We start from the raw sequence: 13,490 nt of genomic DNA, 5'->3' as shown, positions 1-13,490 counted from the left end.
ACATAAGACATTTACAACAATATTTCACATATACATGTACATCTTTAACAGCTTGACATGGTAACAGAGACCGTTAATGGACTTATATATTTCCTATTAAAGCTATAGTATAAATTTAAAATAAAAATAATACTGCTCTTGAATATCTTGAAGATGATTTGCATATGAAAATGACTAACGGCTTATTATTTCACCCCAACTCACCAGAGTCTGGTCCTTTGTAGTTGATATCTAAATTGTTGGTAGTAGCTGCTAACATCTTGTTGCTACCTTGAGGTTTGTATTTGACTGCTGGTGGAGTTACGGCTGGCGTCTTGGGAATGACGTTGATAGGTACACTGCTTGCTGCTGTATTCAAAACAGAGATAAGAAGTTAATTATTTATCTCATAATTAATCTCATTATCTCATGATAAAAGTTCACCAGACTTGGCAATTATGAAGTAATCAGGTGTGACGGATACTTTGTTTCATCCATATATTTTTAAGTTGGATGTTTAATAAGTTGAGCAATGTATGCAGTTTCATGTGAATTTTGGTGAAAATAAGTTATGAGGTATCAAAGATACACATTAATTTGAGAAGATGAACCACTTTAAAATAGTATTTGAAAGATAATAATAGCTGGACAAATAAAGCAATTCTGTATTGATATTCCCAAAGATTAATGATACTTATACTTCCCCCAAGCAGGGGGCATGTGAGTAGAATGGCAAAAGAAGAGATGTATCCATCCTTACCTGTAGCAGTCTTACTTGGCTGACCACCACCACCACCACCACCACCACCACCTCCTCCCCCTCCACCACCAGTACCACTTCCCCCTGCACCAGACCAAGCATTCTTCTTAGACTTGTTGCTGTACCCCGTAGCTGCAGTATTGGCAGTGGAGACCGGTTTGCTTGGGGGTTTACGGAGACTAACATTGCTGTGGCTTCCACCCATATTGGCTTGGCCATTGGGAGGAGGTGGGTTTCGGAAGGTAGAAGGGGGTTGGGCCCCGGTCTCCTCAATAGTCTGGAGGTCATGACGATTTGATGAGTCTCTCAGAGGACTAGAGTCTGAATGGATGATAAAAAAAGGATGGAGGATTTTTCTAATAATTTACTTAAGCTGAACAAAACAATTGCTACTGCAAAGTTTTCATAAAAATTACAAGGCTTTTCTAATCTATTGTAGACCTCCAAATCTTTTGAACAGAAACATTGTTAAAGAGTTCAAAAAAAAGGAAAAGGAAATGCAATTCCTAAAGAAGTGTGTAAAAATGAAGGTAAAATATATCTGGGGAGTGTTTCATCAACATTTTCATCCGACAAGTTGTCAGATCTGACATCTTTCTCTGATGTTGATTGGCTGAGAGGTACTGTTACTATGGTAACTGTCGGATAAAATGGGACTTGTCGGATAAAACGTCCGACAAGTCCTTTCATGAAACGCCCCCCTGAAGATGATACTTTCCTCTAAATTCAAAATAGTTGGGAGCTCTGCTTACAGATAACAAAGTTTTTGAGGCATATAAATCAATTCCTGAAACTAATTCATATTAGCTGGAAATGGGAAACATTTATGTAACTTATAATCATAACAATAACATTACTCATGCCAAAAAAATATGGGATGTAAACAAATGTACTATGTTCACATCTACCTAAGATCAGTAGTTTCTGAGATGTATTAAACAAATGGGGGGGGGGGGTGGGTAAGAAAATTCTGATAACTTCCGACATAGCAATGGGGAATTCACACAAGATCATTATATTCTGACTATGAAGTTATATAAATGCACAAGGATGAAAGTTTAGGACTAACAAAAAAGGAGGAATTACAACCGTTTACAATTGAGACGAGAAAGCACTATCTCTTGAAATGGATAGGATAGGGAATAAAATGGATGAAGGATTGGATAGCACGATGGACAGGAGAGATATAGTCAATACAAAATAACCAACAAAAAAAATGAATTTAGTGGACAATATTTAATAAGCAGTAACCTTACATCAAAAACTAATTTATCTGCATATCCCTGCAAAGACATACAAGGTCCTATCATTAGTGGTACGCTTTAATGAAAGTAACTATAGTATAAGCTTCACAATGAATAAACACCCTACAAATTTCACTCCAGTTGTCTCTGGATGACACAGGAATAAGGTTTTTCATCAAATGAGGGTAGACTAAAGCAATCTCACCTTTAGTTAAGCCAGTAGAGGGCACACTAGGAATGTAGATATCTGCTTTGGTAGACTGTGGTTTGCTGATGACTGAAGGGTTGCTGAGACTGGTCCTGACAGAGATGGAAGTATCCCTCTTACCAACGTTAGGTGGAGCCTGATGATGATCCTCATGGAGCGGTCCCATGGAGCCAGTGTAGGAGGCCTGCAGGCTACCTGGAGCTGGTGGGTAGCTCTGGCTGGTGTTGGAGACACGGCTATCACTGATTATAAAGGGAAGCAAGATAGATGGTTGCATTAAAAACTTTTGTTACCAATGGCAGGTTACAAGCTACTGTTACAAGCTACTGACAAAATGTAATTCAATTGGCAAATGAAAAATTGGCATAGACCACTAAGATTTGTTACTAATAGAATGCTGTGTCACTAAGAATTAAGATTTGTAAGATTTTGATTTGATCAAAGTTATGCATTATTCTTGATGCATGTTTGGTTTTCAATGTATAATTCTAGTGACTCAAACAGTAGCTGTTCCCTTTGAGCATGATATAACAAAGGAGGTGATGTATTAGCTCTGCTGCATGACACAAGAAATACAATTGATGAAACTGCGACTACAGCTTGGGCCTGTTGAAGAAAGAATTGCGTTTAAACGCAGCTAAAAAAATCATGTGCGAATCCCTAATACACACATTTCATCGGTTGAAATTCAAGTTGTGTTTGATTTTTGGATCAAAGTTTTACTCTTTCCGCATCAGACCCCTGGTCACTCTTGATTCTATGTGAAAAGGGTTTTAAGTCACCTACCTTCCTTTCTTGGACCCTCGATGAGTAGAAGGATGGCCATGACCAATAGGTGGATGTGTACTGCTCAGACCTGACTGATTGGTGTGTGCCCTGGGGTAGCTGTGGTTGGTTGGAGGGGGATGGTGAGGTGGCTGGGTAGACATGGATGGGAACGACCGCTGAGTGGGCGGGGCATCCCTCTGGATGGGTGGACGTTGCTGAGATGACCGGTAGTTATCCGGGATGCCCTTAATGCTGTCCACTGGAGGTAGCTCACCCAATTGCTGTAAAGGCAAAGGAGAAGTGAGATGAATGTTTCTATCCCCACTTCTATCAAGAAAACTTCATGGTCATCTCAAGGTACAAGGTGGATTATAAGCAAGAAACCATATTTGCGTAAACTTTTTCTAAAATTTGATTAGTTCATAGCTATTTGCAGAATGATCAATGCAATCATTCATAAAACAATCAATTGTGCAATCATTCAATAAATCATTCTAAGGTATCAACTTTGAGATCCTACCTGTCTCCAAGGACTACCCCCAGACTGTCTTTTATCAAGTCCATTAGACTGGCCCTGGGGTGAGCGCTGGGTCTTGAGGGGTGGTGAGTGTTGCAGTGGACCCAGTGGGGAGGGCTGGTTGTTACCCCGCATACCGATGGACTGGCCCGAAGATGTCCTGGAGTTGAAGGTGCTCGGTAAGGAGTAAGGTGATGTAGTGAATACCCTGTACAGAAAAGAAAATAGCTTGATAAAATTAAAATGACTTTTGGGTCTTAACACCTTAAAACTGAACAGAACACACTTTATTAGTGCTTATATATTTCTTCATGAACACACATATTGATACCATGTGGTTTACATAATGAGGAACATATACTACGCACAAAGAAATAAATTCAGCAACAATATCCTATATTTGTAAACAGAAATTATCACAAACAGGCATAAGTATAGACAGGTGCAAATCATTCCTATCCTTTGTGTGCAGTCTCTGATAATTCTCACTAAATTATCCTTGTATTTTGATGAAAAAGCGTGGAGATTATGAGCATCCATATTCATCACAATTTTACCTCAGATAAAACTGAATCATTTGACTTCCACAAAACTTTCATTTTTCTTTCTGTTTAACAGTGGTACATCAATATCCGCCTATCTTTAGACTAATAAGTGCCCGTTGAGAATAATTTTTTTTAATGAGAGAGACATGTGTGCTTTTACCGTTCTAGTTCTTCAAGCTTTTTGAGGAGTCTGTCATTCTCTCTAGCAACGGAGTCCTGTTCTCTTCTTGCCTTCTCTTTAACTGAGTTAAGGTCTGAATTCTCTGATCTCAGTGTCTCATTCTCAACCATGTACTCCTGAAGCATCTCATACAAACTATTATCAGCTGCTGATTTGGGCCTGGATTGGAAATAGGTGAAATAACTCATTTAGACCTTGTTTAAGAGAATAAGAACATAATGATGTTGATAATGGTAAATGATAATACTAATGATGACAAGGAAGAGGAGCAAGAAGAGGAAAAAAGAGGAGAAGAGGAGAACGATGATGATTATGGTGATAACAATGATAATATTACAAAGATGACGATTGTTATGTCGGTATTAACGATAAAGACGATATTGATTGTGACGGTGTTGATGACAATGCTCCTACTGATGCTGCACTTCTTTTGTTGAAGCCAGTGCAAGAATTCAAGCTAATAATAAATACATATTGAAATCATTCTACCTTAAGTGTATGCAAAGCAAAAACTACATCACTCTTCTAAAACTTATTACTGAGCCCTGGAACAAAATATACAATTGTAAGTCTGTGGAAAATCATAAATACAAGAAGTTACAAATAATTAATACAGGGCACTGATCTCACATATCAGTACTTACTGAGCTGAATCTCTCTGCTGCACTGGAGGAGGAGGAGGTGGATCCTTCTTCCCTCTACTACCTCCTCCTCTCCCTTTAGATCCCTCCATCTGAGCCTCTGTCCTCTCTATCCTTGGCTCCTCTACCATCCTCCCATTAGGTACCGGAGTCAGATCACCATCATTCAATGATTCCTCCCTGCTTAGGATGGCCTGGGTTTGGTTGTTGTTGGGTTCTTGGCGAGGTCTGAAGGAGGGCTGGGCGGTACCAGGGAATTCAAGCCTTTGGCGCAGGTACTGGTTTTCAGATCGAAGCAGGCGCACTTCCCGCTTTAAACTTGTGATAAGCTTTTCCCTGGGATCCTGTAATGAAAAAAACGTTTTTGTTATGATAATAAACAAAGTATAGTAAATGTTTCATGTTTTGATGCATGAATTTATTCAACTTACAACTGCTTTCACTCTTTAATCTTTCCAGACCCTATTGGAAATTAAAATGTTATTAAAAATTGAAAGTCAATAGCGACTTCAACAAATGATATGTATACACGTTTTCTTGCAAATTGTTTTGATTTGTTGATTTAAAATTATCAAAAATCACACTGGTAATATCTACAATTACAATTATCATTTTATATGCTAGAGTTAATATAACTTATCAAAGTCATTTGCATATCAATTAAGACATTTTGGCAAAAATTGTAAATGGAATGCTTTACTATTAAGCCATACTGATAAAATCATTTCTTTTCTATGAAAGTAGGCAGTTGATCACTGTCCAAAATAAAACATTTATAGATTTAACACCATACAACTTCCTTTGGGGCACCGGTTAATCATTTGCTCTGAACTAATTGTTATTAATTTTCTTACCATTCGAATAACAGGTTTATTCTTGATCCTGCGTGCCCTGACTGCGTATCTTAATGTGTTGATAGATTCAGAGAGGCAGTAAGATGATGGTGATATACAAGCAATCTAATAGAGGGAAAAGAAGACCAAAAAAATCTTACTTAGTAATCAATAATGGGCATTTATTTCTCACCTTGTATGATACATTTAGTGGTAAAACTGAAATCATGCAGATTACCTACATATATTGAACCTTCTATCTATTCATCCATTAATTTTACAATATTCATTCCTTTCAAGTTATGAGTATTCAATAAATTCTTTATTTACTTTTCATTTAAAACTCTTTAACTAAATTGGTCACATGAACATTAGGAGTAAATCAAAGGCTTCTCAGCGATTTACTTTTTAATTGTCTGTATTTTCCCTTATCTACTTTATATAGTCTGCATATTTCATTCATTGTAATCATATTTCCATTATAATTAATCTTAAATTTGACTTATTGTGTTTTGCATGGTTCGTTGAATCATTTCCAACAATCCATTAATGTGCTGTTCATAATGCTCCCTTCATAGATATTCAAATCATCTTATAATCATGTGTGCAATGTTTTTTTTATATATATATCATCATATATATCATATATCATCATTCGGTGAAAAATAATAGAAGAAGTCAAATGCAAGTGCACATTATTTACCATAAGTGTAATTCCTGTACCCCCTAAGCTGTCAGCTAATAGTTTGGTAAGTTTGCTATCTCGGTATGGGATATGACCTGATCGCTTTCTATTATCACTCAGTGATGAGATGCAATTACCTGTAACAAAATCATTCATACATGATATTAAAAGGTCTTTCATTATCATGTTGACCTTAATATAAGAGATATGAAAAACTGCTGTGTAGCAATATCATCAATCATGAGGAAGAATGAACAACGATGGAATGGATAAGTAGTCTGATGCATATACTTCATGGATGTCTCATTCAAATTTATTGCCTCAATTAACATTTCACTAATTACAGTTATGAAATATTATTGATGACATGGACATAACATAACAAGAGGAAATGTGCATTACTTGCATCATACAGTTTACACTTTAAAGGCCATGAAATAGAAAACAGACTCCTTATCACTAATTATGATATGCATCCATCATCAATGTACATGTACATTTTACATATTTCAACTTATTTGCGATCAATTGCAAATATCAATAGATAATTTGAATTGTGACAAAATATTGCAAAATTGCAATTAATGCAAAACTTATGGTTGATTTTACTGAATACCATCTACTTGAGTAAGTCCACCAGGTTGGGTCCAAAAATTACAAGATGTCCATGTAACATAGGTATCAATTATTCTATTTCACAGTGAAGATCAATTTGGATGTGGCTATGTTCTGATGTGTGAATGTGAGGAAGGTCTCCTACAAAAGTGATTCTGGATTTTTTTTTAGTTCAAATTTACTTTTTACCTACATGTACATTACATCAAAATCACATTCATATATCATTCACAATAGACTCTCGGGTCTGTAATTGCGATACATCATGATGATTTATTATTATAGTGGGACACCATTTTTTTAGTTTTGTAGTGATCACTGGATGATATTTGCCTGGTTTAAATGAGACAAGGTTTTTTAGTTCTGGTATGTCACAAAAATAGTCCCAACCCGATGATATAAGCCACTTGATATTTTTATTCTTTATATTTTTTTTCTGGTGTGGAAAGTCAAATACCATCTGTATTCAGAAACCAGGGGGATCTGTCATCCATAGATACTAACCCACAACAAATGAAATACATATTTCATAGTTCAATGGTCACAGCTCTCTGCATGAAACACCCCCAGGTGTACAGATTGTTTGCATTATTCAGTACTTTACAATGTCTTTGTTAACCAGCTCCATTCAGAGTGTTATTGTTCAAGATTTCTATACTGCCTGTTTCCTAGAACTAAAAATATCATTCATTATAGTTCTGATTTATTTAAAGTGATTGCTCCATCAGGGTTCAACTTATTATAGTTTTATCACAGTGAATCATTTTCTTGCCATATTTCTGGGTAAATAGGATTTACCTTGCCTTTAATACTGTATATTATGACAAAAAATACATTATTCTTTTGTGAAAGAGAGTGGGGAGACAAAGAAACAAACAAATTGAGTTACACTGGTTTGAGGCCGGCCTCAAACCAAATAAAAAGGTAGACTGAGTGTGAGGTTCTTTCTAGCCGGACTCGGTCCTGCCTTTTGAGGTTGGACCCGTTATACACAGGTTGAAAGTTTACAGAGGTCAGCCTCAGTCCATTGTCAACCCATGGGTAACAGGGGTCTATGATTCAAATAAACACTGCAAGTTACCAGGGAACGGGCAAGCAAACTAAATTACAAAAACAGAGAAGAAGACAGAGAAAGTGTGACCGATGAACAGACAGAGGCATACAGACAAAGAAAGAGAAATATAGCCCCCTTCCATCCCCCCCCCCAAATAAAGCGTATCAACCTGATCAGAATGACTCTTTGGCATCAACCATCACATCATTATATATTTAAAGAGCATCACTGTATTTCTTAATAGTCTATACATGTAACTAACCTAATGTCAGAAGACTCTTGTTGATATTAGTAGTCTCAGAGAGTAATTCTGAAGATGAGCCCAGCTCCTTAACCTTCTCACTACCAGCCAGATCAACAAAGCTAAGCTTACCATGCTTGGTTATATATAAATCACTATCATCAGGATCAGGCTAAGAAGAAAAAACAAAGGTCACTATTATTAGAAAGCCAATTATCTTGTTTCCCTTCAGTGGATTAAAGACAAGTTCCATTGTAAAAAAAAATTGTCACCATTAAGACAAAAGGGATCACATTTCCTACTGGTCATGATTTGATGTTTTTATCCACTTACTACATGTGGAAATTAGATATACATGTAAGGCAAAGTGACATTGAACAGTATGTTTGGGTGATTTTGACTCAAGAACTTTTTATGGTATATTTTCAAATTGTGCACTTTCAACAACAACAAGCTACATGTAAATATATTAGGTAAAATTCATTAATAAACCGCTACATTATTTCTATGCACATATTTTCCTTGGAAACTGATATATTGAAGTGAAAAATGAGTGATGAGTTATCCTTTGTCCATCACATTTCTTCAAAATGTTTCAATAATATCTTTCAAAGATGGCATCAACTATAGTTCAATCAATAAATCATGATCACACTCTGATTGATCAATTGATATTTCTGCTTTTGATATTTTAAGTTAATTTTTAAGATTTAATCCATCTATTGATTTCAATGTTCAAAATTTCAAACTCGAGACAAAGTGAAGCAAAAAATGATGTAACAACATTACACATGCCACTTCACTTCAAGAATTGTTCCTTTACAATTCTTAGAAGATTGTAAACTGAAACCATGATACAGTATACTACCATCTCAGGGCCCTCTATTAAACATAAATTGTAAAATTGAATGGCATATTATGTACAAAATGATACAATCAATTCTAAATTGATTCTCTCAAGCGTTTCTCTTGATATTACAAGGACCATATTTTTTTTGTATGAACATGTTCAACATGTTATTGTTTGACAAATTGGCCACTTAGATATTCCCACTAGATCTATACAAATACAAATGAGGGACATTTTGGGGAAGATATGAAAATTTTAAAGGGGAAATTAAACAAACAAGAACAATTGATTCAACTTTAAATATATAGCTAAAGTGGATAAAAGCACAGGAAATATGAATTTATCAAAAAACAGGATTTTACCATCTTATTTCTTTCTCCATGATTTGACTGAATATTGCAAATGAATAATGAAAATTTTATGTAATGTACATAATATTGTGGGCTTAATTTTGTGTTCTTGATTACCCAAGTTCTACTGCTATATGAAACATTGAGAATACTTAACTATATTACCCTTAATCTACAAATTTCTAAATAATCAAAGATATCTATTACTCACCAATTCTGAGTCTATAGAGATGGACATAATTGTGTGACTTCTACTAGAATGCTCATTTACATTGTTTGTTGCTATTGCCTTTTGACCCAAACCTATAGAAAGAAGGTATGTAAAGGCAATAGTCGGGGAAAACAGTAAGGAAAAGACAGAAATAAATACAGAGATTGAAAGAGAGCAAAGTTAGGAGGATGGAGGAGAGACAGACAAGAGACAGTTAGAGACAGAGCCAGAAATGTAGAGAGAGGGGAGGGTGAGAAATAGAGAAAAAGAAAGAGAAAGAGAGTCAGAAAGACATACCAAATAAGGAGAGGCAAAACAAATAAGAAAAAATAAATGTTGAACACATTTTATTTGCCTTCGTTTTATCATTTATATATTATACTCTCTTTTTTCCTTTACAGAACTTATGAACATGATTACCGGTGAACCAATTTGATAACATAATCTTTTCCTTGGTTGGTGTTGCTATGACATATTATGAAATCCTATCGTGACAAAGCATTTCCATCTATTTCCCTTATACTTACATGTACACCAACTTGTACATTAATCTTGCAATTAAACATAATAATTGATTTTAAGGTAAGCTTATCCCTAATGCGAGAAAAAGTGGTCTCACTAAAGTGAGAGTTGGCTTTTTTTTCCTGCCTTGCTCCTGATTCCATAACTTCAAGGAATTCCCAGGAATATATTTTTTTGGAGCAACCAAACTTCTAATGCCCATTCAAGTAATGTATAAACCCCTAAAAAAGTTTGGAAATCTGTGTTTGGCCATTAATTTCTCCCAACTCCCAAGTTTACACAATGCATATTTTACATCATTCAAAAGATCATTTAATTCTCTTTAAAATGATACTATGCTTGTTATGATCATGCCATCACAAAAAGAGCAGGATTCAAAAGTGTTGGATGAGGTCTGAATTGAAAAGCTGCAAAACGAGCAAAAAAGATTTGGAAATCTGTGTTTGGCCATTAATTTCTCCCAACTCCCAATTTTACACAATGCAAATTTTACATCATTCAAAGGATCATTTAATTCTCTTTAAAATGATATCATGCTTGTTATGATCATGCCATCACGAAAAGAGCAGGATTCAAAAGTGTTGGATGAGGTCTGAATTGAAAAGCTGCAAAACGAGCAGAAATAGTCATGAAGGGTCAATACAGAACATGATTCTTTTGTCTGTGTCAATAGAGATGAAAATCCATTCAAATCAATGCTTGCTTCTGTAGTGATGGTTCTGTGAGATAACATGGTTTGAGTCGTGGTTTTATATATCCATGCATGTTTGTTTGTTATGTGTTTGCTTGTGCAGAGGTGTGTTTGATTCCATATTAATTTTGATGTTAAGGTGCATGAAAATAATTATAAGAAACTGCTGAGAAACTCACTCATCACCACTGAAAAAAAGAACAGTGACTTTCAATATTGTGTCATTTTGCAACTTTTGAATTTTGACCTTGCCCCACATTTCAAGGCACTGCACCTCCATATGAACGATAATCACATCATGTAGGGTATCATTTTAAAGAAAATTAAATGATCTATTCATTGATATCAATTACACATTGATATTTACTAAAACCGAGGAGGAATTATCGATCAAAGTCAGAGGAGTTTAGATACACATGGAGAACTCAGTTCAAAAAGGTAGTACAATTAATCTTTCTTCCTCTACAGGAAAAACATTTTTTTGACAAATTTTATACAAGCACCTACATGGAAAATGATAAGTGCGCTTTGTCATGTTTACTCTGAAAATTTGAGGTTCATACATGTACCTTTGTCTAAATGAGGAGCCTACCCGAATAAAAGTCTGATATCCATATTTCAATTTTGATCAAAAGAGGATTCAATACCTTTTGGAACAGATCTCTTCAAATATTAAGGTGATTTCTATAAAGTAACTATGTTCTCACCTTCTTCAAGTACTGCTATCATGTCATCTAGTGTTTCACATTCCATGACAAAGAGATTCTCAACATAAAACCCTTTATCCTTGGACCACCTCACTGGCAAAGAATCTTTACCAGTTAGATTCAGAAGATCTTTAACCTGTGGAAAAGAAAAAAAAAATTGCTGCAAATACCAAATGCATTGATTGAAGAGGGAAAATAAAAATAACAAAGACTTCTATGTAATCTTTCAACTCTATATATTAACGAACAGTAAGAACCACCTTTAGGCAACATGTAAAATCATATTCCAGTGTATTAAGAAAAATCCATAGAGGTACATATATAGTACAGACACATGGAATAACAGCACTATTCACACTCATTCTGTTTATGCGTCAGCTTTGTAAGTTGATTTATAGTTTGGCATGGGGGAGCTCGAAACTGAACTTGACAAACTCTCCCGAGGGACCGTTATCACCTTGACAACAAAAACAAAGCAACTTATACCCCTAGGGAGGGAGAAAGATATTCACACATGTGTTCAAGTCATTTGAATACTAACACACAGAGAAATACGCATGAGTTCTACACTGGCAGTCTATCACTCCGGACTCAGGAACAAATGCCACTATCAGTTGTAGACTTCATTCAACTCTAAATGTGATTATTTTTTTATATTGTACAGTGTAGGTGTATGATCTTTTGAAGCACACATAAACAAAATGTCTTATTGTAACAACATATTTACACAATTTTAAGACCAAGGCTAACGTACAGTAGGTACTACTATTATGTCAAAGTATCACAAACATCAGTCTGTTGAATTCAGATCATTATTATCCATGATCATGTAACCCCACGCTTAATGAGAAAGCAAAATCATTCTCATTTCTTATTCCAAAATAATTTTTTACAAAGGAACCACAACAAAATTACAAAATCTCACATCTTTCCTCCCCATCCATTCCCTTGGCTCATTCCCCATTCTTTTTCTTCCCTCAATTTTTGTTATCCTTCCTAAGATTTCCACCACCTTCCTCCATCTACTTTCATTGTATTGCCATCCCTATAATCCAGCTTGTCAATATGAATCCCAATAACTCAAAGAGCCATAGGATTTTGTAAGTGTCTGTTCTCACCAATTACAGGAGAATTGACAGTGGTAAAGCTGAATAGAGTAAACCATTGTACAAATACAGACCAATATTCTAGACTAGAATCTCAGTGTGTTGACACAGACAGTTACAAAATGTCCATTAGGTATTTGTGGATTAACTGCCATTTAGCACTTCAACTCTGAATAGAGAAAGCTTTAGATGCATACAGCATAAAATTTGTAATGACACCTGTTGCATAAAATATCATTTACATGTACATATTAGTCTTGTCATTGCCAATTCTGCTTGGAACTTTTATCTTTCTTTTTAGACTGAGCCTGTGATATAAAGTATCCATGCACTTGAACATTTACATACAGAGGTGCTCAAAAGTTAGTGAACCCCACTGGAATGAATATATTTATTATTAAAGTGTTCAAGTTCTGAGATGTTGTGAAGTCAGGTGATATAAAGGTACTGTAAATATAACATTTAATAAAGTTTGTGTCTCCGGGCTCATCAAACATGGTAGTGTTGTTGTCTCATGTCTACATTCAACACTCAGCATGAAGAAGTACAGGTGGGGTTCACTAACTTTTGAGCACAACTATTCATAAAATACATGACATTGATTGGCTGAAAATCAACTTGCAAACAAATGTAATGTACTTTCTAGCATGGTGTTTAAATGCATATTTCATGCAATACTCGTAGAGCTTAAAAGGGAAAAGTCACCTTGATGATAAGATAAGTTGGTTTTAATAAAAACAGAAAAATTCGAGAAAAATATTAGGGAGGTTCAATGAAAACAA

The 13,490-nt window shown here is 35.3% G+C and overlaps 1 protein-coding gene across 1 annotated transcript in view; it reads right to left on the bottom strand.

Moving 5' to 3' along the window:
- LOC129284298 (kinesin-II 95 kDa subunit-like) overlaps positions 1 to 13,490 on the bottom strand; it is a 30,255-nt gene that overhangs the window by 6,442 nt on the left and 10,323 nt on the right. The window contains exons 6-17 of the mRNA XM_064110049.1: positions 11,603 to 11,738; positions 9,683 to 9,774; positions 8,293 to 8,443; positions 6,380 to 6,498; positions 5,698 to 5,802; positions 4,847 to 5,187; positions 4,182 to 4,361; positions 3,480 to 3,684; positions 2,978 to 3,240; positions 2,189 to 2,433; positions 740 to 1,060; positions 205 to 348 (exon numbers count right to left, since the gene is read on the bottom strand). Coding sequence (XP_063966119.1) covers positions 205 to 348; positions 740 to 1,060; positions 2,189 to 2,433; positions 2,978 to 3,240; positions 3,480 to 3,684; positions 4,182 to 4,361; positions 4,847 to 5,187; positions 5,698 to 5,802; positions 6,380 to 6,498; positions 8,293 to 8,443; positions 9,683 to 9,774; positions 11,603 to 11,738 — 2,302 coding nt within the window. The remainder of the gene's footprint in view (positions 1 to 204; positions 349 to 739; positions 1,061 to 2,188; positions 2,434 to 2,977; positions 3,241 to 3,479; positions 3,685 to 4,181; positions 4,362 to 4,846; positions 5,188 to 5,697; positions 5,803 to 6,379; positions 6,499 to 8,292; positions 8,444 to 9,682; positions 9,775 to 11,602; positions 11,739 to 13,490) is intronic.

Source organism: Lytechinus pictus, chromosome 2 (genome assembly GCF_037042905.1).
Source record: "Lytechinus pictus isolate F3 Inbred chromosome 2, Lp3.0, whole genome shotgun sequence".
NCBI lineage: Eukaryota > Metazoa > Echinodermata > Echinoidea > Temnopleuroida > Toxopneustidae > Lytechinus > Lytechinus pictus.
This window is presented reverse-complemented; position numbering and strand designations above follow the sequence as displayed.